At 47.7% G+C, this 23,298-nt stretch overlaps 1 protein-coding gene and 1 pseudogene across 2 annotated transcripts; both read right to left on the bottom strand.

Annotated features, from left to right (window-relative positions):
• Positions 1–35: 35 nt before the first annotated feature.
• Positions 36–22,712, bottom strand: PDK2 (pyruvate dehydrogenase kinase 2). 2 transcript variants are annotated; one of them, XM_027873314.1, is made up of 11 exons: positions 22,694–22,712; positions 18,480–18,621; positions 5,884–5,955; positions 4,833–5,017; positions 4,505–4,594; positions 4,083–4,160; positions 3,836–3,912; positions 3,610–3,708; positions 3,171–3,278; positions 2,595–2,708; positions 36–1,762 (listed from the first exon to the last, which is right to left on the bottom strand). In XM_027873314.1, the coding sequence occupies exons 2-11, from the start codon at positions 18,545–18,547 to the stop codon at positions 1,622–1,624; spliced, it is 1,032 nt and encodes a 343-aa protein (XP_027729115.1). In that variant the 5' UTR covers positions 18,548–18,621; positions 22,694–22,712; the 3' UTR covers positions 36–1,621. The 2 variants fall into 2 exon arrangements, with proteins under 2 accessions (XP_027729115.1, XP_027729114.1); XM_027873313.1 differs by lacking the exon at positions 22,694–22,712 and adding an exon at positions 21,797–21,944.
• LOC114051133 lies at positions 6,846–7,784 on the bottom strand (annotated as a pseudogene).
• Positions 22,713–23,298: the final 586 nt, after the last annotated feature.

Below are 23,298 nucleotides of genomic sequence, written 5' to 3'. Positions count from 1 at the left end.
CTCCCACCACTACTAGTAAGCAACCAAACTGGGAATCTCATTCAATCTCCTTTTTACCAGGTGTCACCAGGAGGAACACATAACTTTAACCTCTCGTGTGCTGGGCAGATGAGAGGGAGGGGGTGAAGCCACCCCAGGGATACAAAACTAGTTATGTACATACAGTTTAGGGGAGAGCAAGCCACATCAAGCACAAGGGCAGTTTGGGGGGAAAAAAGAGGGCAGGGATGACAGAAGGGGGCATCCAAGAGACTGCAGTTGTTCAGGCAGGATGGGGTGCATGGGAAAGAGAGCCTAGACCAAGGAGGGAGAGGAAAACACTGCTTAGGCAGAAGGACTGGTGAACTCTGGGAAGGCTGGTACTTGGGGTTGTCCTTAGTTTCCTTCAAAAGTAGTTTTCCCACTAGACCAATGTTTGCCCCAATATCCCTGGGAAGAGGGATTCTCCCATCCACTCACATTTCCCTCTTCATCAACCCCATGGAAGTTGGGAGCCTGATAAGCCCATTAGCTGAGTGGACACATTAGTGGCCAGAGCCTCTCTGCTCCACTCCTAGTTGCTGGTAACCTCTCTTCTCTTTGGTCCCAGCCTCAACCAGTCCTTTCCTAACACTGATAAGAGCCCAACCCCTGGGGAGTATGTGTGTGTGGGGGGGAGAGTAATGGCTCAAATGAGAAGGAAAAGGCCACCTGAAGGGTCCAGATGGAAGAACTAGAAAAAGATGAGTGGCAAAGCACCCAGAATACTGTCCCACTCCCCAGGGTGAGAAGTGACAGATTTTGTCACAGATGAGGTTACCACCCTTTAATTGCCATTGGGACACACCCCTGTAGGAGATATGCTAGACGTCACCAGAAAAATTGTTCACTAGGGAGACCATTCCAGGGGTCTCCCTCCAGGGACTTTATGAAGACAGACCTGGGGGCCACTGTGGTGAGGCCCTCACTGTCACTGGGTCATCAAGGAGAATCCCGGCCTCTCACTTGGGGTGACAGCGGGGTAAGAGGAACATCACAGGGACACCATCCCAGGGGTCTCTACAGTGATAGAATTGGCACCTAGAGGCCACGGTAGTGAAGGGATCATCCCAGGTGCCAAGGAAATAGACACAAGTCATCAAGAAGACCCTCCCTCTTTCCTTGGGGTAGTGGGGGGGGTAAGTAACCAGGCAGACCATCCTAAGCGTCTCCCCAGGAGACTCTATGGAGACAAAGATTGCACCTGGGGGCTACTGTAGTGAAGGCATCACTATAGTTGCCATAGAAACAGTCAGGTAATCAAAGAGAACTCTTCCCCACCCCACCCCCAATTTAAGATGGTTAGGGTACAGGGGAAGGTCCGAAGGGAAGAGTATCCCCAGGGGTCTTTATAGAAACAGAAACTGGCATCTGGGGGGTCAGTGTAGTAAAGGGCATCACCATAGTTTTCATGGAAACAGAGACAGGTCATCAGAGTGAAATCCCCCCAACCCCTTAGGGTGGCAGATAGTGGGGGGGGGAGGTCACCAGGGTGACCGGTCCCTAAAGAGATCCATATGTCCTCATGATCATCATTGTAAAGCCAGGAGGGGACTTGCCAGCAACGGGAACCCTCCCAAAGCCTCATCCACTGGCAGCCTGTCTAGCTGACTCGGTAGGTGGATGTGTTCTTGGGCTCTGTGCTGGGCACACACCAGTCGCCTGCCTCCTGAATGGTCTGGTAGTGACGCCATGCTGACTTGTTGTAGACAGGCAGGCGTTCCACAGAATCTGTCGACAGGGCCTGTCAGGAAGGGACAGGTGTCAGTACCCCCTCCTGCCCATGCCCACCACTCTCCAAGCATGCCCACAAATCGTGTGGTAGAGGGGCCCAGGTCACAGAAGGTCAGCCCCCAATGGCTCTTCTCCCAAGAGCAGCCACAAGTGTTATAGAATCATGGATAATTATTACTGGAATCTAGGGCTATTCTGGACTGTCAGCTCATCCCTCATGCAGCCTGTGTCTGTCCAAATCAGAAAAGGCAGAGGAACTGATCTGGGTGCCAGGGATGACAGGTGTTGCAAAAGGCCATATCGAGTGCCCCGGCCCTCCTCCTGCAGGCTCTCTGGTAATCTCTGGTCCTCTTCCAAGCAACACTGACTCAGGCCTTCCCTGGATGGGTGGAGGACCTGGACCCTAGAAATACCCTTGGAACTCCCCAGAGCTGGGCCATAGAGTGAGGGCATAAGGAGGGGGTGGGAATGGCATTGAGTCCTTGCTCATTGTTCAGCAGGGTAGCAGGTACAAAGGATGCTAGGCAGTTAGCACACAGTAGGTCAGCTCCCGTCAAATCCTTCCACAATATTAACCATAGACCTCTGAGACCCGGAAGTAGATAAAACGACCTTCTGAGGGTCCTGCTCTGGCATCCTAGGGCAAGAAGTAGCTGCCCTCCTCCTTCCCACCTTCACAAGACAGTGACCGAGTTTCAGGCCCAGTGGTAAGAAGCTAAGGGGTAAGGTAAGAAAGTCATCCCCAGAGATAGAGGAAGCAGCAGGTTCCTCCTTGTTCCATTTCAACACCAGTCAGCTCTATCATAGAGGAGCAGGAGGAAGTGGGAAACAGAATCACTCACTTTTAGATAGATAACAGCATCAGTCCCGAAGCCCTCCATGGAGAAGAGCTGTAGGTCGCCCTGAAAGTACTTGGCATAAAGGCGGGATATAGGGAGTCCATAGCCAAAACCAGCCTGCAGGGAATGAGGTTCTTGGTTATTCCATGGAAAGGAGATCTGGGGACAGCAGGAGAGATTGTAGAGGGAGGAATGCTATGAGGCAAATGGATAGAGGAGAGAGAAAGCTAGGGAAGGGGAAGGACAGTCACCTAGAGGCATAGATGGATGAGTAAGTTTGGCTGAGGAAGAGACTGAGTCATGGTGGAAGAGTAGGAAAACAAAGAGAATGAGAGAACAGGGATGTGTAAAAATGTCAAGATACCAAGAGTTGAAGAGAGAGTACAACAGAGAAAACGAGTGACATCGAGACAGAGGGCAAGTCAAAACAAGGTATGAAGGGGCAAAGTCAGAAAGACCAAGAGGGAGGGGGGCGCACAAAGGGAGAGAGGCCCATGAATGAGCCTGGGAGCTGGTGAAAGGGGGAGCCGTTGGGGAGGTGGGAAGGTGGGTGCATTGGGCGTGGAGGGTCCATCTCACCAAAGGGGTTCCCCCTGAGCCTGGCTGAGGGGTGGGAGCCGTTGAGTACATGTAGCTGAAGAGCCTCTCAATCTTTCGCAAAGGAACGCCCCCACCCCGGTCACTCATCTAGGTGAGACATGACATGTTAGCTGCTCCCCTTCACCCCACCCACCCCAACTCCCAGCCTCTCCAGACATTCTTGTCCCCCATCCCTCTTCCTCCTTCAGTCCTTCCTCCTCCCATTACCTGCCCCAAGCCCAAGTTCAGTGGGTGGAGGAAGAGTCTTAGGGGCAGAGGAAATCACCTCAAACCATAAGAGTTCATGAGAGGGCATACCCAGGGTATCCCTCGTACCCAATACTTAGCATCCAGAGAACTTCCCATCCTTACCCCATCCCCAACCCTCCCTCCCCTCCCAACTCCAAGCCTTCCAGCCCCCAGGTCAAGAGTCACATACTTTGATAGATAGATCTTCCTCACCCAAGGCCACCATGACCTTGATGGGTGGGAGTGTAAGGCTGGACTCATGGCTCTCCACAGTTGCCCGCATGGCATTCTGGGAAGAGAGGGGAAGTGTTAGGGAGCCCAATTCGGCTCTTCTTTTCCTCAGATGCCTTCTCCTCTAGCAGATCCACTCTCCCTCTCCCATGCTACCCCCTCCTCCCCTCAAAGAGCTTCCTTACCTTAAAGAGCTCAAAGAGCATGTGGTAGAGATGGGAGGGGACGTAGACCATATGGATGGGCTGTTTGGAGTTGGCGGCTAAAGTAAGGCAGAGTTCAAAAGTCAGGGAGCTGCCAAGAGGACACCACACTCAGTGCCCCACTCCAATCTCTTATCTCTCTTCCCATCCACCATAACTTCTTTCTTAACCTGTTCTGCCCTTCCACTCCCAAGAGAATTTCCCAAGGCCTGTCCCACCCCAAGCTCACCATTGATTTCTTGAATCTCCAAGCTGGGAGAGGCCATATAATATTTGTCACATAGGAGTTTGGCCATATCATAGGCATCTGGAGGAAAGAGAGGAAAAGTTCCAACATACACACACACGGAACTAGTCTTAAGAAAGTACTTGACGCAGTTTCCACCTACTGGGGGAGCTCAAGTGAAAGAGCCTTTCTTTGCCAACTAGGTGGTGCCAACAGTTGCCACCCTTGGCTGAAGTTTCCCCTCAAGCCTCTCCCTTAGGAGAGGTGAGGTTTCCTACTCTCCCTCCTACTCCCCAGGGAGGCAGTGGGCATCTTTCTGATTGAAGGAGGAGTTATGGGGTTGCTGCTTGGTCCCCTCAGGGCCTGGAAGAGTGCAGGGAGTTGGAGACCTCCCCATAAAGCATACCCACTTTCCCCATACAGACCTTTCACCACCTCGGAGACATCACAGTTGGGATCGATGCTGCCAATATGTTTGGGGTGGGCAGGGTTTGTGCTGCCATCAAAGATCAATGCTGGGGAAGGAAGGGGATATCTGTTATCCTGTTGGGTTCCTGCCAGCTCCTCTCACCTCTTTGCTCCCTCCCCAAGCTCTTCTCACCTGCCATCACCACCCCCCTCATCTCCTCTAGATCCTCTACCTCCAGTTTCTCTCACGTACTACCCCCCTCTCAGCTCCTCTCATCCCTCTAACTCAGCAGTTCTCTTCTGCCTCTCAGTTCCCCCCTTCCCCTTGCTCTCCCTCGTTCTCACTATGCTGGTTGATGAGCATTCGGATGGAGATGCGGCTAAGATAAAATCGGTCCAGGAAGTACTGGATGTTCTGGTTGGTGACGGGGTCATCACCATAGGCTTCCTTGTACTCCAGAACGCCCTGGGCCATGGTGGGCACCACATCGTTGTGCCGGTTCCGGATTGTGACCAAGGCATCTGTGAACCTGGAGAGGGTGGGGGAAGAGTTGTTTTTCTCCTCCCCAAACCTACTACCTACCTCCTGCCCCCCAGAGTTCTTCCCCACTGAGGCCTCCTGCCCCTTGTTCCACCCTGACATTAAAAGAGATGCGCTGCTATCCGCTTTGCCACTGTACCTAAGGACCATGGGGTCCTCTGAAACTGCGTTAGAACATAAGCCCCTTGAGAATGGGGACTGTCTTCCTCTTGTATTAGCAACCCTCAGTACTCTGCACATAGCAAGTGCTTAAGATGCACTTCCATTCATCCCAGTCCCTCACCCCTTTTTAGACCTTGAGGCCTTGAGGTCTGGGATGCCCTCCCCACACCTAAATCCAAGAACTCTCCCCCCACTCCCAGCACCAAAAAGCTCAGTTTCCTTTATCCCTTCTCAATCCCCCTAGAACAAGGCCCTTAGAATGGAGGGCCAAGGCTCTGTCTAGCTGGAGTGTTAGCCTAATCACCTTGTTAGATGAGAAGTTTGAAGAGAATAGGGGCTGTGACATCCTCTAATAGGGGCGGGGTACCTTTGGCCCCGAGGCCACATGTGGCCCCCTAAGTCCTCAAGTGCAGCCTTTCTACTGAATCCAAACTTCACAGAACAAATCAGGACTGAATTAAGTTAAAGGGCAGTACTTGAGGACCTAGGCCATATGTGGCCTCAGGGCCACAGGTTCCCCACCCTGCCTAGTACATGGAAGCTGTTACAAAGCAGCAACTATCTCCTCTCGTTCTCCTCAATCAGGCCCCAGTCCTCAGCACAGGGCTCTGGCCCTGGAGGGCACCTGGTCCAGGGGCATAGTTAATGAGTGACCCTACTGTGCTCATCCATGGAAAGATCTTGATCACTTACTGTCCCAGGGTCCGATGGTCCTCAGGGTCTTTGTCCAGGAACTCCATGATGTCCAGAAGACTTTGGACATACCTTTGGGCAGAGTTGGGGGTAGGGTGAGAAGGAGAAGGAACTCGAATGTTTGAAACAGCTCCTATCTGGCCAGATCAACCTTCCTACCTACTCCAAAACTGAACCCCTGCAGGAAACTTTCTCAGATTAATCTGACCCATCCATTACCCTGTGTTCCCTTGTGCTCAAGGATCCCAACTCTATTGTATCATCATTTTGAATCTGCTGTGTAGTTTTTAATCAAATTGTCATTTTCATGTACGTATGTGAGGGGTGGGGTGGGAAGGGGTGCGTGCATATGTGTTTGTGTGTGCATCCTGAATCCTCCTGACTCCACAGTTAAGTTATCCAAAGGTCACAGGATGAAAGATTTAGAACTGGAAGGGAACTAAGAAATTATCAAGTCCAACCTTTTATAGATGAAGAAAGCAAGGCACAGGAGGTTAAGTGACTTGTCCAGAGTCACATAGCTGGTATCTGAGGTAAATATGAACTCAGGTCTATCTGATTCCAGATCCAATATCCCATCTTCCATTCCATGCTGCCTCAAGTCACTTTCTGTTTCTTGTCTATCTCCCAACAGCCTTTTATCTCAGATTCATAGAATGTCAGGTCTAGAAAAGGGATTTCAGAACACATCTAGTGTTGCTGTAAAGTCGTGTCCAACTCTTCGTGATCCCATTTGGAGATTTCTTGGCAAAGATACTGGAGTGATTTGCCATTTCCTTCTCCAGCTCATTTGACAGATGAGGAAACTAAGGCAAAGGGGGTTAAGTGACTAGTCCAGGGTAACAAAGCTAGTAAATGTTCAGGAAGAGGAGTCTTCTTGCAGGCCTGTTGCTCTATTCACTGTACCACTTAGCTGCCTATAACTCATCTAGTCTAGGGATTCTTTTTTTTTTTTTAGCACCTCAAATCTCAGCCTTTATTTTGGTTACAGATTCACACACATTCAGGGGCCTTTTAGATCTCATTGAAAGCAGCGATGTCAACGGTCTGCACATAATCTTCGAACTTGGTGATCTCCTCCTCCAGGATGTCCGTGCCCACCTTGTCATCCTCTACCACACACTGGATCTGCAGCTTCTGAATGCCACAGCCCACAGGCACCAGTTTGGAGCCTCCCCAGACCAGTCCATCCAGCTGGATGGAACGGACACACTCCTACAACTTTGCCATGTCTGTTTCATCATCCCAAGGCCTGACATCTGGGAGGATGGAAGACTTTGCAATCAGCCCTGGCTTCTTGGCCTTCTTCTCTGCATACTGCCGAAGCCGTTCCTCCCGAAGCCTGGCTGCTTCCTTGTCTTCTTCCTCATCATTGCTACCAAACAAGTCAATATCATCATCTTCCTCATCATCCTCTGCTGGGGTGGCCGCCTTCTTAGCGGGTGATGTGGTGGACAGCTCCACCTTCTGCATAGGGGATACGTGCTGAGTCTGAGGAGTCAGAGAGCAATGAGAAGGGAAGCATTTCTCCAGGTACACAGCCGGATTTCGAGCTTGGAGATGGTGAGCTGTAGGTCCTGAATCACACTTCGAAGGCTCTGGTTCTCTGCCTCTAGATTGGAAATCCTGGTGACCAGCTCACTATGGTCCCCACTGGGACCACTGGAAGTGCTGGTGTTTGCGCTTCTGGCCAGAGATTTCTGGATATTCTCCCTGGCTCTGGCAATGTCACGGAGGATCACACTGGCGCCGTTCTCCTGTTGGGAGGGGACAAGCACAGGACCATTCATCTGCTCATAGAACTTTCTCTCTGTGTCATTGTACTTGAATTTGTCAAACCAGATCTTCTCATGCACCAGGAAGTTGGTTGACATCTTCCTGCTGAGAGTTTTTCCTTCCCTTCCCACTGACAGATGCCACTGGTTGCTCTGGTAGGGAGTGGGGAAGACAAACAGGAGCCACTCCGTGAGAACAGAGGGCAGCAGCGAAAAGTGAGTCCCAAAGCCAATCCTGCGGGAAGCGGCGGGGAAGGGCTAGTCTAGGGATTCTTAATCCAGGGTCCATGAGCTCATTTTTAAAAAAATATTTTGATAACTACATATTTATATAATTGGCTTCCTGTGCAATCCTATGGATTTTATTTTATGCATTTAAAAACGTTCTTCTGAGTTGGGGTCCATAGGCTTTACCAGACTGTCCAACAGGCCTGCGAAACAAAAAAGGTCAAGAACCCCTGGTCTGGTCCAATGGAGGAGAAAGGGGAGGTCACTAGTTCAAGGTCTCACAGATTTGGCACCAAAGCCTGGCCTAGAACCCAGATGTCCAGACTCTAAGTCCTGTGGACTTTGGGCTTTGAACACTGGATAGCTCTAACGGTACATGTAACTAACCACTCTTTCCCTCAGGAGCTGAATGGCTTAGTTAGCTCTGGAGAAATGAAACCCAAACTCAATGGAGGGAATTGGTTGGGACTGGAGCTGGAAGAAGTGATCCCAAATGCTCAAGGACCAGGTATCCATTGAGACCTAAGCAAGAAAGTAGAAGGCTGGGGCAAAGAAATGGAATGAATTGGAAGCCAGGGTCTTTGGCAGAGCTGAGGCCTTGTAAATCATCACTCTCTCCAATTTCCCCATTTCCATTAAAAACAACACTCATTAACTCAGGCCAGCAATCTAATCCATCGCTAAATCTTGTCCATTGTACTTTCATTTAGCACTTAGCACATAGTAGGTCCTTAATAAATGTTTACTGACTGACTTAGCATTACTTACATCCATTCATTCCTTTCTCTGCATTCATATAGCCTCTGTCCTTCAGGCCCTCATCACCTCTCATCTGGACTATGGAAATAGTCATAAACTAGTCTCTCCGTTTGCATCTCTCCTCTAATCTTCCCACCACACAGCTGCCAAACTAATATTCCTAAAACAGATCTGACTGACCATGTCACTCCTCTACTCAAAATGTTCAGGGGCTCCCTGTCAAAATAAAAAATCCTCAGCCTGACATGTAAATGCCTTCACAATCTGGCTACCATCTATGTTTCCATTCATATTACATGCTATTCTCCCTTATGCACTTGATTTCAATAAAACTAGTCTGCTAACAGTTCTCCACTATGTGACAGTCACCTCCTCACTCCAGGCCTTTGCCCAGGTGATCCTCCACATCTGGAATGCATTTTCCCTCTTCACCTCTGACTCAGAAAAGCCCTATTTTCCTTCAAAGTATAGCTCAGATACTCCTTCCAGATCTCTCTTCCCATACCCCACCCCCTCAGTTGTTAGTGCTTCAAAATCTTTTGAAATTACTTTGTATATACTTTACATTTATACAACAGTGTAAAGATAGCATCCCCCAGTTGAATACAAATCCCTAGAGATCAAAGACTATTTCTGCTTTTTCAACACATTTATTAAGCACCTACTGCATGGAGAGCTTGAAGTTAAGAACTGGGGAAGATATAATGCTGAAATAAGACTCTTTCCTCATTGAGCTTAAGGTCTGGTAAAGGCATCTGACACATAAAGAAACAACTGCAACACAAAGTAATACATGAAAAGTGTATAAAAGAGGAGCCTAGTGTTACGTGAAGGCCAAAAGGGGAAAAGGTCATTACTGACTGAATGGAACAAGGAAACTTTATTGAAAAGGTGAAATCTGAGCAGGATTTCAATGGGGAGGGAAGGGAGGGGAAGGGAGGAGGAGGAAGAAAGCATTCCAGGTGGACAAAATACCATGAATGAAGGCCAAGAGTAAGGCAAATACATGATAGAGATTCCGGGACACTGAGCCATCCACTTTTGCTGAAGTATAGATTACATGGAACTGTTGAAATTTGGAAAGGTAAAATAATGGAGACAGTGGATAGCTCGGATATTGCCAGGCTAACTGGGGCCTGCTGGGTGGCAAGTAGTCTGAGTACCACTAAGGCCTCCCAACCTATCCCAAAAAGGCTTTAGGGGTACCCTTCTTTATATCCTGCTAGATTTCTTTTAAGGGAGTGTGGCTGGATGAGAGAAAGGGAAGTCTCAGGTTTATAGGTGTGGGCAAGGGATTAAGAGTCTTGGGTCCCTCTTTCAAAGGAGATATACAGCCTAGAGGGTTTGGATGAGGAAGTAATCTAAATGGAAGAAAGTGGCATCAATTTTGGGGTCTGAGCGAAGAAGTCCCAGAGAGGAGTCTCTTCATGCACAAATTGTGTGGAAGGAAGTAGGCCGGGTGAATTGAGGCAGAGGGCAGGAAGAGGGGGCACATGGGTATACTCTGCCTATTTATTCCAAGGGGATTGTGGGTGGGATCAGAGTCCAAATTGCTGGGAGCAGGGGCTGGCAGCTGGGGCTTTCTTTTTCCAGTTCAGAAGAAGAGAGTTTGGTCTGCTCGTACCAATTCATCTTGGCGACCTCACTGTACCAAGGAGGTAGAATATCTGGTCACATGTGCATGAAAATGGGGCAAAGTCAACTGTTTTGGGAAAACTGTTTGGGGTGGCAACTTGGGCCATAAAAGTGATGAGGCCGCCCTCTCTTTCCCTTTATTGACAGGTCAGGGGACTTGAGCGGGGAAGGGCGCTCAGGAAGAAGACAGTACTTTAGGGCAGAGAGGGTAGTGCAAGGCTTGGGAATCAGGACAAGTGGGTTCTCATTCCTTTCTTCCCACTCTGCAAGAGAGAAAAACACTAGAAATCTATGGGGGAAAGATTTTTTTCCTTTCTGCTCTGCTTGTCAATAGCATTCAAGTGCTATCTTCAGAAGTTTGCCCAATAGCATGGCATGCTGGGTCTTTCGTTCTGCTGGGGAGAGCTCTGTGGTTTCCTTGTCCTTGCCCCAGTTCTGTGGTTGGAGAGAGATATGAAAGTATAGTTTGTAATTCTCCAGAGTCTTCAATTTGCTGCCTTTCAGAGTTAAAAAAGAAAATGTCAGAGCTGGGAGGGGCCTAAGAGACTATTTCGTTCAAAAGAGAAGGAAAGTGAGATTGGCCCAAAGTAAGAGGCAAAGCCAGGATTAGAACTCAGATCTCCTGACCATGAATCCATGTCATAAGAGGATCAAATGATGGGATTAGGGATGTTTGGCTTAGAAAAGACTCAAGGCTGATGCAGGACAGCTGTTTTCAGGAATCTGAGGGCTGTCACATGAAAGAGGGATTAGGTCTGTTCTGTTTGACCCCAGAGGGTAGAATCAGGAACAATGGATGGAAACTGCAGAGACCAATTTAATGTTGGTGTCTGGAAAAGTTTTTCCTAATAATTAGGGCTTACCTAAAAGTGGAATGGGTTGCCTCAATGGGTAGTGGGCTCCCTTCGTTAGAAATCTCTAAGCAGACTCTGGATGACCACTTGTCGGGTATCTTAGAGCTGAGGTTTTTCAGGTAAAGAAGGGGTCAGGTGGCTGCTGAGATCCCTCTCAACTCTCAAATCTATGATTCTGCGGACATCTCTGACTGTTCCGTCATTCCCGGGATCAATGACTAAATCATCCCAATTCTCTACCTCAACACCTCCTTCCAATCTTGAAACCTCTGCCCAGGCCTTCAAAAAAAAAAAAAAAATTGGTCATAGTTGCCTCCTCCAGAAAGTGATCCACACCTATATGACTGCCACCTCACCCCACCAATGTTTCCAAGACTTATTTTCTCCTATATTAGATTGTTAAATCATTGTTTTCCAGTCAGTTGCTGTGCCAGGGCACTTGGGTACACTCTGAAGACCTCCTTGGTATGTCTCAGAGGACTGAGTTCCCCATGGACAATTTCTGACCAGGAGGAGGGGGGGCCTGACGAGCACAGTGAAGAGAGGGTTGTCTCTGTGTTACCCTGAGTAGGTATATCAGCTTGGACTGATTGGGGTTGGGAAAGGATGGTTCCCTGATGTGTGACCAAAAACCATATGGAAACAGTATTCATAGCTGTGTAATTAAAGAAATCCCGTGTCTTCCATTAACTGGAGCCTCCCTAAGGGACTGTGTTTCTCCTATCAGATGGGGGAGGAGGGAGGGGTACTCCCTGAGGATGATGTTGGGTTTAGAGTCAGGACTCAGGCTGGAATCCCACCTTTCTCACTTAATACCATAGACAGTTCACTTAGCCTCTCTGGGCCTATTTCTTCATCTGTAATATGAGGAGGTTGAATAAGAACCTCTACAGCCTTTTCTAGTTCTCAATTTAGCATTTTCTGATCTATGAGAGAGATTGTCTTCTCCTTCAGACTGGGAACTGCCCGAGGACAGAGACTGTGCCTTCCCATCAGGCTAGGGATTCCCCAAAAGCAGCAAGTATCCTATCTCTAATCAATGATGCACTAGGTTGGAGACTCTGGAAGAAGGCAGAAAGTGAAAGAAAGGGCGATAATTTCAATCTCATCCTCCTTCTGATAACTCTAATTAAGGACTCTATCAGGGAAGGGTGACTCATGGTCTGTTGATTTTATTCCATTAGCCCTTTTATTTTCTACAGACAAATTTCTCTTGGTTCGATGAGATTACAGATACTTTACATTCAACCACATTGCATGTAAATTGGTTTCTGTAAAGTTAATTCTATTTTCCACTGACCTACTATTATACGTGAGATATGATCTTATAGCAAAAGGATCCCAATACATGGGGCCAGCTGAAAACTTGTGGTGAGGAAAGGGCTGGGTATGATGGACATTTTAGTTTGGCAGGTAGATGATGCAGCGGATAGAGCGCTAGGCCTAAAGTCAGGGAGACCTGAGTTCAAATCTGGCCTCAGACACTTACTAGCTGTGTGACCCCAAGCAAGTCTGTTTACCTCAGTTTCCTCATCTGTCAAATAAGATGGAGAAGGAAATGGCAAACCACTTCAGTATCTCTGCCAAGAAAACCCCAAATGGAGTCAAGACTCAAAATGACTGAACTATACCTGCTGAGAGATACAGTCTCCAGGAAGTAGTTTCTCTTTGCAACACTGACTCTAGATTCTGATTCTACAATCCTATTCTGTCCCAGCACCGCCCCGCCCATCCTATGTATATTTGTATGTATGTTCATCTTTCTCTACCAGTATATCTATACTTTTATATATATATGTACATATATAAACAAATGTACTTTCTTTCTCATATTTGTATTCCCAGCACTTAATAACAATGTCTGGCACATAGTAGGCACTTAATAAATTATGTTTATTGACTGGTTAACTGACAAATATATGTAATATACATACATGTATACACATATGTATATAGTATGTATTTAACCCCTCACATATATATATTCACATCCACTTTGCCATATTGCCTTTCTGTGTATGTATGTGTGTGTATGTAAGTGTGTGTGTGTGTGCGTATACACACACACACACACACACATATACATACAGTAGCTAGGTTCAACTCCAGCTTCTGACTTGTGGTAACTATATGATCATAAACAAGTCATTACACATCTCAAGCTCTTAGTCTATTAGTTATCTTACACACACACACACACACACACACACACACACACAGAGCTGGGTCATGAGATTACTACTGGGCCTGCAGAGGGTGTTGTCCCACTCCAGCCTGAAAATTCCTTTAATTTGATCCCTGATGTTATGCAAATCAAATTGATTCCCTGCTTTATCTGCACCTCAATGTAATACTCTATACATTGTTTACTTAGGCTCAGAAAATGCATGTAAATTGTTTTGCAAATCTTAAAGCACTCTCTCCTCCTTTTCCTCCTCCTCTTCTCTCAATCTCTCTCTCTCCCACACACCCCCTGCCCCTCCCCATCTTTCCCTGTTAGCAGCTATAATTATTAACTCTGAGAACGGCCCCAAGAATTAGCCACCAATGCTATAAATGTGACCTTACATTTCTTCAGCATTTTATGGTTTCCTGACTTTTTACTCAGTTTTAACGCCTGACTTGTCAGATTCATGGGCTGACAGGCACCTTCCAAGGCTGCCTTATCCACCCCCACCTCCACTCAGACCACCTCCAACTAAGTTATGTCAGCTAGAAGAGAAGCTCGAATTTTTCATCTAAGAGGCTTCAGAAAAGGAGATGCCCCAATCTCTCAGTCAGCCCTTCCTGTCACAAAGTCCCTTTAACCTTCTTCCTTTCTAACCTTAGTCCTTTCTGTTGCAGCTTCCACTCTTTCCCTCCTGTGAAGTGGGTGTCTTCTATGGAGCCGCCTCCAAGGTTCTGGCGATGCTTATCTGTCACCCTTCACAGGAGTGGTGGGGAAAAAGGGGGTTTTGTAAACCCTAAAGTGCTAAACAAATGTGAGGTACTGTTATTACCGCTGAATCACAACCAAGCTAAATCTACCTTGCTGATGAAATGCCTTCTCTTCACTCCCTCCAACGAGGCTTACACAAGGTATGCTTTAGAGGATTAAACATTAATACTTCAAGGGCCCAGATTTACTGCTATGGGTATTCTTTCCACTGAACAGATCATTTGAAGGAGAAGGTTTAAGGAGCTAACTTAGCAACCCTCCAATGATGGGCTTCCCACACTTAACTGGGCTGATCTGTGGAAGACAGACGGAATCTGCAGAAAAGCCCACACATGGAACCTCTCCAGTTTATCAAATCTTGTTCTCACTCATACACCTTTTAGAAGCCACTGTTGCCTTCTCACTACACCATGACAAGAAGGTTTGGGGAGTAAAATGAGCAAGATAATAACACTAGCTCATGTTTCTCTAGCACACTAAAGGTTACCTGGTGCTTTCTTCACAATACCCCTGAGAGAAGGAGGCAACAGATGAATGCATTATTATCCCTATTTTATACACCAGGAAGGAAAGAAGGAGGGGTAGAGGATAAAATGACTTGTCCAAGGTAACACAGCTAGTGAGTACCTGAGCCAGGATATAAATCTAATCTAATGACAAATCTAGGGCTTCTGGACCATATTTATCACATTGTGATGTTGGTAACGTGGGCCAAATCAAATTTCCCAGCCACCAATAACAAGCACATGGCATTTTTTGGTATAGGAATCTACACAAAGCTCAAGGGTAGGGAGGAGTTACATTCAGTTCAGCTCTTTTTCACTCTCTCAAGAACATGGTGTCCAGGGAGGAGGTTGGGGGTGGGGAGGTCAATCAAAGGAGCCAACAAGCCAGCAGGAGATAAAGCATGATCAGTCAAGTGGACAGGAGGTGGAGGAGAATGGGGAGGAACAGATGGTATCATCTCCTGCCTCCTTTCTAACCCTCACCAACTCTCCAGAGCATTCTTTCCCTACACATTTCCTGTGGAGGTAAAACATAGCAAATACTGGGCTTTGAGATCTAGAAGAGAGCTTTGGAGTCAGGGTTAATCCAGTTGAATTATAAGCAAGTTCTGATATCCTATCAACCAGAGGGAAGATTTTCCTTTTCTCTAGGTGAGGTGGAAGGTACAGGCAAAGGGGATATTTGGGTGACCAAGCTCTCCATCCCCACTAAGGTAAAACCCAAGCTCCTTCTCTACAGGTCAGTCCATCATGCCCCTGCCTCTGTGATCCCAGGCCTTTAGTTCTCAAAGGTCCCTAAAGAGACAATTCCCTAACCATGTATTCCTAACACTCAGAAAATCCTTCCTGGGGCATGCCCTAAATCTGGCATATGGCAGCTCTGGCTCCTTTCTGAATCCTCTGCTCTCTGCCCAACAGTTCCTGAGCACCTCACCCCTTCACTGCCTACTCATCCTGGTCAGCCCCCCAACACCTCACCCACCTCATTCCTTCACTGCCCATTCATCCTGGTCAGTCCCTCTGTCTTTCCTGAAGAGAATGTCTAGCAAGGAGGGGGGGACCCAATTAACAATATGTATTTCTATTGGCCAGTTTTTCTTTGATAGTTGAAGTCAGTTTTTCCCATGTTTATGTCCTACTCCATATTGGGTACAGGGTCTGAGAGAAAATTTCCACAGTCACCATTATTTTTCCCTACATAATATTAAATGAGAGGCAATATGGTAGAGTGGATGGTCAGTCTTGAATGATCTGGGTTCAGCTTCTGCCTTTGACACATCCTGGCTATGAGGAGCTCTTAGTGCTTAATGCAACTCTTTTTTTTAATTATTCTGGGTTTTTTTTTTTACTTTATCTTTTTTTTAGTTTTCAACATTCATTTCTATAACATTTTGAGTTCTAAATTTTCTCTTCCTCCCCAAGATGGCATTCAATCTGATACAGGTTATATATGTACAATCATATTAAACATATTTCCACATATCAAGTTGTAAAGAAGAATTAGAACCAAAAGGAAAAACCAGGAGAAAGAAGAAACAAATGAAAAAGAGATAGAAAATAGTATGTTTCAATCTGCATTCAAACTGCATAGTTCTTTCTCTGGATGTGGATAGCATTTTCCATCATGAGTCTTGTTAAGGCAACTCTTTAAGACTATAAGTGACAGAATGGTGAAGAGCATTTCCACACCTGAAATTCCCCATGCCAATGGGAAACCACTGAACAGATTGGAACCACCACGGCCACAGTTCAAAAAAAATACACTAAATATGAAATTATGTATGTACAAAATGGCCTTTTATATGGGTCAATTGGGTATAAATATGTACTCATGAACATTAGAGTAATAGTAACATCCAATCTTGGCCCCCGAGAGAGGCTGAGAAAGGGTGCCTCTTCTTTTGGTAGAGAGGTGGTGGCTGACAGATGAGTGTGGAGTATGACCTGAGCTCAGTCTGCTTTACTCAAATGAAGGCTTACAAGGTAGGTGTAGTGGGGGTAGGGAAAGAAGGTGAGGGAAATATAATATCTGAAAATGATTGTGATGTAAAATCAAAAGGCATTGATAAAACTTATTTTAAAGCTAAAGATGGGCTTTTAATTCCTTTTATTTTGCTCCAAAATCCCCTTCCCTCCCTTATCCTAGGAAACATTCTCTAGTACAAGGCCTTAGGGAAAAGCATTCATGTATTCCATTAATGTATTTCTAGGGCAAAAGTGTTGCTTAGTCAAATAATTTTAGGGCATGATGGATCACAGGAGCTAGATATAGAAGTTGGAAGCCAGTAGGTGGTGCAATGGATAGAATGCTGGGCCTAGAGTCAGGAAGACTTAAACTCAAATCTGCCCTCAGACACTTACTAGCTGTGTGGCCTTGGGCAAGTCATTTAACCTCTGGCCTGCCTTAGTTTGCTTATCTGTAAAATAAGGATCATAACAGTACCCAATGTGATGATAAAACAGGAGAATATCTGCTTAGCACGGTGCCTGGCACACTTCAGCCACAAGCTTAATAAAGGTTTATAGACTTCACTTGGAAGGTCCAGAAAGGGAAAGATTTGATCAAAGCTACTCAGGAAGCAGGGCCTAGATTTGAATCTGGTACTTGGGTTCCCAAATCCAGGGTTCTGTCCACTATATTCACTTGCATTACACCCTGATTAGCGCATTGGTAAACAGAAGGGTTAGTTGAGGGGGCTCCTCCCCAAGAATAGAATTCAGTGGAAAGGAAATTTTTGCACTGAAAATGATAGTTAACTCACCGTGACAAAAATAACAAACTGAATGGAAGAACAAATGGAAAATTGGCATCATTAGCATTGCTTTACCAGCATAAACAAAAAGAGCAACCAGAACCTCAGAACTAGGAGAGAGTCTTCAGGGCCAATGCAGACCCACCGCCTTATTTCAAGATAACAAAATCCTGGCCCAGAGGGTGGAATCAACTGTTTCCAAGGCCACACAGCTGAGTTAGTGAGACTAATTCAGCTCCAGAGCTGGAAGGGCCCTTAGTCTAGCCCATTCATTTTACAGATGAGGAAACTGAGGCACAAAGGAAGCGACTTGTCAGAGGTCATGCAAGTGGTGGGTAGCAATACCAGACCCAATGACTTCAAATTCTGAGCTCTATCAGAAAGATTCTATTTATTAATAGACTATATTAGATATATTAATAGCATATTAATTAATTCTACCTATTCTTACAGAAGCAGAACTAGATGCCAAGTCTTTCAACTCCCAGTTTAAATTACTAGGGTTCAGATCAGGATAGTTCTAGTTAATAAGTTAACCTTGTTTGTTCTTCATCTAATCAGCCCGAGTACTCTAATTCTCTAAGGTTAGTCAGTTAATACCGACACTAGCCTGGCTAGGGGGTTTGGTTGCAAAATAAATGATTTCCCACTTGAGGCCTGGGTTCTTGAATAAAACAGGGTTTTCTACATTGTGCTATTTCTATTTCTAGTATGGCCTTGTTTGCTCCATGGGATGAGATGCGCTGCATGATCTATGGATAGGCACCTTATCCTCTCAGAGCCCCATTTATTCCCATTCCTCCCAGAGCAGCTGGAAGAACTTGGATCCCATCATTGTGGACAATGAAGGTGCTTGCTTTTAATCTCTCTCTCTCCCTTTCTCTCTGTGTCTCTCCTCTCTCTCTCTCCCTCCCTCCCTGTCTGTCTCTCTTTCTTTCTCTCTTCCTCCCTGTCTGTCTCTCTTTCTCTCTCTCTCCCTCCCTGTCTCTCTCTTTCTCTCCCTCTTTCTCTCTCACCCTCTCTCTGTCTCTGTGTTTCTCCCTCTCTGTCTCTCTCTCCCTCTTTATCTCTCTCTTTCTGTGTATGTGTGTGTGCGCATGCATTTCTGGGGAACTGAGAGGAGGACCAGGAGAGAGAGTGTGTCTTACCAACTCTGCACCAGCTGTACGGATGGAGTTCCCAGTACCCGGTCTGGAAGCAAATTGATCTCCTTCATTATATTGGCCAGCCGCACAGGCAGCTCCTGCCTCAGGAAGGTGAAGGAAGTTTTTTCACAGGCATTGCTAGAACCTGATGGATGGAAAGAGAGCTTAGTTCAGGCTCTACCTCCTATAAGAGTCCAGGACTGCTCAGCCCAGATGCTGGGGCCTCACCCCGAAATGAACTTTTATTTGTTCTGCCTAGAGTCCCATGTGTACACATTGTTTCCCCCACCAGCTCCCTGAGGGCAAGGATTGCTCCTTTCTTGTCTTTGTGGTCCCACCCCCAGCACAGTACCAGGCACTGGTGAGATGCTTAGTAAGCACTTGTTAAGCTACCTATTGATTGCCTGAGATGGAAGGACCCTTAGAGACCATCTAATCCAACCCCCTTATTTTACAGAGAAGGAAACTGAGAAGACCCTGGAACAGAACAGACTTACCTCAATTCCCACTGCTAGCGGCAAAGTCTAGACTAGAACCCAGTTCTCCTGCTTTCCAATCCAGTGTTCCTACCCTTCCCTCCCTAAACTCCACCCATTCAACTCATCTCTATAACTACTCCCCAGCCTCATTTCATAGTTACATCTATTCTACCTTAACCCAGACCCCTCCAGACCTCAATAATCAACAAGTTTCTCCTTTTTTTCCTTCTCCATCACAAGCTACTAATTTGGGTAGCAGGGAATGAAACGGGGAGAGAAATCAAATGGAACAGGGTTCTAATCTCAGGGCTTTGTTCCAGGCAGAAGAGCTCAGATTCTCAAGCTTCAGAGGGCCCTTGGGTTAGACTATTGGCTTTCCTGAACAAGGGAAGCTGAGTTGGGGCAGGGAGAAATTAGAGGCAAGTCAGAGGAAGTAAACAGGATTATAGGTCTCCCAATTTTACAGATGAGGAAACTGTGGCCCAAGGGTGTTAAGCGATTTGTACAATGTCACACAGGTTTCGGTTTCAGAGGCAGGATATGGATCCAGACCCTCTGACTGCTAAACCAGGGAAAGGTCTTTCTTTTTTTTTCTTAATTTTTTGGGGGGGCGGTCTTTTCTGCTATACTATGACACTGCTCAGCTATTCCTGCTTCACTATTTCTGCAGCGATAAATCTAAAATTCATCACTTTTGGCTTAGGTTCTTCTCCCTGCTGAGGCCAGATGTACAGTGACAACCTGTCCTAAGGCCTATCTAAGGGGGAACTGGAATCCCATCCTCCCCTGCCTTCCCTGACCCCAGGTCATCCCTCATACTCAGGGAGCTGGGATCCTCAGATCTTTGGTTGGGGATGAACTGTCTAGGGATGGGCAAAGGGATTCTCCTCTTGGGAGGCAGCTCAAAACCCAAACAAGGTGATAAAGGAATGGCAGAGAAGGATCAAGACCCATAAGCAGGTGTCTAGCTACCACACCCCCTTTGGGTCCAGGTCCTCGCCAAGCCTTGTACTCAGCCCTCTTCCTCCTCGACTTTCCCCACCCACCCTGGAGGTGATGTAGACTGTAACCAGAGCCAGGCACTATCTCGCCAACCCTACAAAAGATCTAGGAGATCGCTCTCCCCACCCCCTAGCTGTTACCAAAGAAGTGCCCAAGGGATAGACCCGGGGAACACACAATACCCATTTCATGAGCCCAGTTAGTACAGCCTCTAACTGGCCTACCCACCATCATGGGGACTGGTACAAGGTGATCCTGGTCCACAAGATGGGTGGGAGACCAAGAGGTAGTTTCCTTTCCCCTCCTTCACCCTATCCCCTCAAGGAATCTAATAGATGTTTCTGTCCAAAGTTATATTTCACTGCCCCACAAAAAAAGCTTGGGAGGCTTTGATCTTCAAATGTCCTTGTTTAGATTGGCAGCCTTTGAAAGCAGTGGGGGTAGGGGAGTGGGCCATGCAATCCAATACCCACCCTTAGCCCCTAAGTTGCTGGTGGGAGTCCTCTAATCACCCCCCCTCCATGACAGGTTCCTCCTCTAAGGTCCCATATCCCAGCAGTCTCTCCTGTTCTACTCATAAGTATACAGACATCTGTATCTTTACCCCTCATAGTGTTCCTAACATTGTCTGCACAAGACCTAGGCACCCCACTACCCCATTAGAAGCCATATCATTGACCCTCCCCATGCCCAGCTCTACCTGCCTATTGTCCCAGTCCCCTTCTCCCCATTTTTCCTCCTATCTCCTCCTCCTCCTTGTTCCCTATCCCACCTTAACCTTTAATACCACATGTAGGAACACCCCTACCCAACAAATAATCCTTTAATATCTGGACTCCCTCCCCAATCTTTCTCCAACTCTTCTAACCAGCCTACCCCTCCCTCTCACTCCTTCATTCTCCCAGAAGAAACTCCTTTACAACTCAGAATCCCTTCATCAATCTGGCCTGCTTGCTACCATCACCCCTCACCTCCAACTCTTCTTAAGTCCTAATTCCCCTTCTCTTCAACCTTTCTCCTCCTAGCTCCCTACTCACAGACCTCTCATTAGATTATCCTGCTTTCACCTTCTCCAGATTTCCCCATAAACTACCCCTGGTCTGGAGTTCTTCACCAGTAACACTTCCTCTCTGTCTCCTCCTTAAACCTTTCTAGGTTGGACTCCTACTTTCCTGGTTTCTCTATTTATCCTTCTCAGACTCAAGCCCTGAGCCTTCTCCCTCTCCAGCCTTTCCATTAACTCCTCCCAGACTAGAGCCCAACTCTTCCCTTCTGCTTTAACCCCTCACTGCCAGGGTTCCCCTGCCTCTCTCTCTCTCCATTAACCCTTGCCAACCTGCAGTCTCCTTGATTTTCCATTAACCCTTGCCAGCCTAGAGCCCTGGACTCTCCATTAACCTTGCCCAGACTGGAGCCCTTGACTATCCACTTATCCTTCACATCCGAGAGACCTGTGACTCTCTATTAACCCTTCCCAGGCAGAAGCCCCCTTGACTCTCCATTAACTCCTTCCAGCCTGAAGCCCCCTTGACTCTCTGATAGTCCTTCCCAACCGGGACCCCTGGACTCTCTCACTAACCCTTGCTAGTCTGGAACCCTCTTGACTGTCCCTTTAACCCTTCCCAGCCTGGAAATCCCTTGACTCTCAACTAATCCCCTTGACTTTCCTTAACCCTTCCCAGCCTGGAAATCCCTTGACTCTCAACTAACCCTTGCCATCCCGGAGCACCCCTGACTCTCCATTAACCCTTGCCAGGCTGCAAGCTCTCACCGGCCTCCCCATCGCCTCTGCCCGGCCTGCAGCCCCTGCGCCCCCTCCCTGCCCAAAGTCCTACACACCAAAGTCCAGAAACTGCTTCATGGACAGCGGGGACGGGGAAAACTTGCTGAAGTGCTCGATGTACTTGGGCGCCCCGGCCAGGGACGCGTTCTTTAGCAGGGCCCGGACCCAACGCATGGCGGCGGCGACTGTAGCAGGGGCGGTGGCGACAGCGGCAGCGACGGCGGCGGCCCCGTTTCGGGGCCCAGCTTCGCTCAGCTCCGGCTCCCGAAGCCCAAGCCAGCCACCTAGCCCGCTCCTTCCTCCCCTCCCCCTTCAACACGGCTTTAGCGGCCTACGCTCCCCCAGCCAATCATCTCTCCCTACCCCCAGCCGCCTCCAATCATCGCACACAAACAACTCCGGCCGGACTAATGAGAAGACGTCTCGGCACGTGGCTTCCCGGGGCGCCCGCCCTCTTAACCCTTTCAGGCCAAGGTCAGTCTGCTGTTTTGACCGAGCTCCCTCTGCGATCCCGCCCCCTAGGCTGGAGCTGTTAACCCTTCCCTCCCAGTAGCCCAACCCATTGACCTGCCCCCTCCCCAGCTTTCAAGTTCAACCTTCCCAGCCTTGGGAACAGGTTACCCCGAGTCCCCGGGGATGAGACTCATCCTCCTGCGCTCTTGGGAACCCCATCATCTCCGGATTCCCCGTGTCTCCCTCCCTGGGGTGGGACGTGGGAGGCCCCTCTCTAGCCCGGCGCTCATGCCTGCAGGCCCAAGGGAGGTTTTCCAGGCTGAGAGTGACTCAGCCGCACGTTTGCAAGAAAGGAGGCCTGCAAGTGGTAGTAATTGATTGATTCGGGCTTTGGCTCCCTTGGGAACTCGGGAAGATGAAAATGCTATGCAACATTTGATTTTCTGGCTAAGAAAAGCCCACCCCGAGCAGAAAACCTTTAAGGCCTTAAAACCCAATACCTCCTCTAAGCGCTTGGAGATCTCATCCCCCTCCACTTTAGGCTTTTGCTTTGGGGGTGAAGGGAATCCTTACCCCATTACATAATATGCACGTACGCCTACGCTTCCCTCTTCCCCCTCCCCCTCCCATATACACATACAGCCCAGTATCTGCTACGTGTAGGTTTCTCCTTCCCACTCCCGACGTCACTCTTCAGGGTCACCCTGACTCTTTCAAGGAAAAGGCAATTAGGTGCCCCCTCGTGGTCACAGGTGGTATCACAAGGCGGTATCCAAGGGGAGGGGTCGGCAGGTGCGTTTTCACGATCGTGCCAGGCCCCGCCGCCTGAGATACAAGGAGCAGCATGGAAGTTTCTCCTTCTGAAATTTTCCACAGACCTGGCCTTCACTGGGGCCTCGCCTAGAAATACGGGATTGATGTACAATGTATCCCTTTTATGCGTCATCTTTCCTCCATTAGAATATAAGCTCCTTCAGGACATCTCCAGCTCAATAGATCCGGATTCTGTGAAGCCTTGTATTTCTTCCTCTTGACTTTCAATGCAGGGTCCCTCTTGGATGTTAAGAAAACCAACAGAGTACTAGAGGCCAACAAACTACCAGAA

The sequence above is a fragment of the Vombatus ursinus genome, unplaced genomic scaffold (assembly GCF_900497805.2).
Source record: "Vombatus ursinus unplaced genomic scaffold, bare-nosed wombat genome assembly UNPS02014801.1, whole genome shotgun sequence".
NCBI lineage: Eukaryota > Metazoa > Chordata > Mammalia > Diprotodontia > Vombatidae > Vombatus > Vombatus ursinus.
Note: the sequence above shows the minus strand (reverse complement) of the source record. Positions and strands in the feature narration are given on the sequence as shown.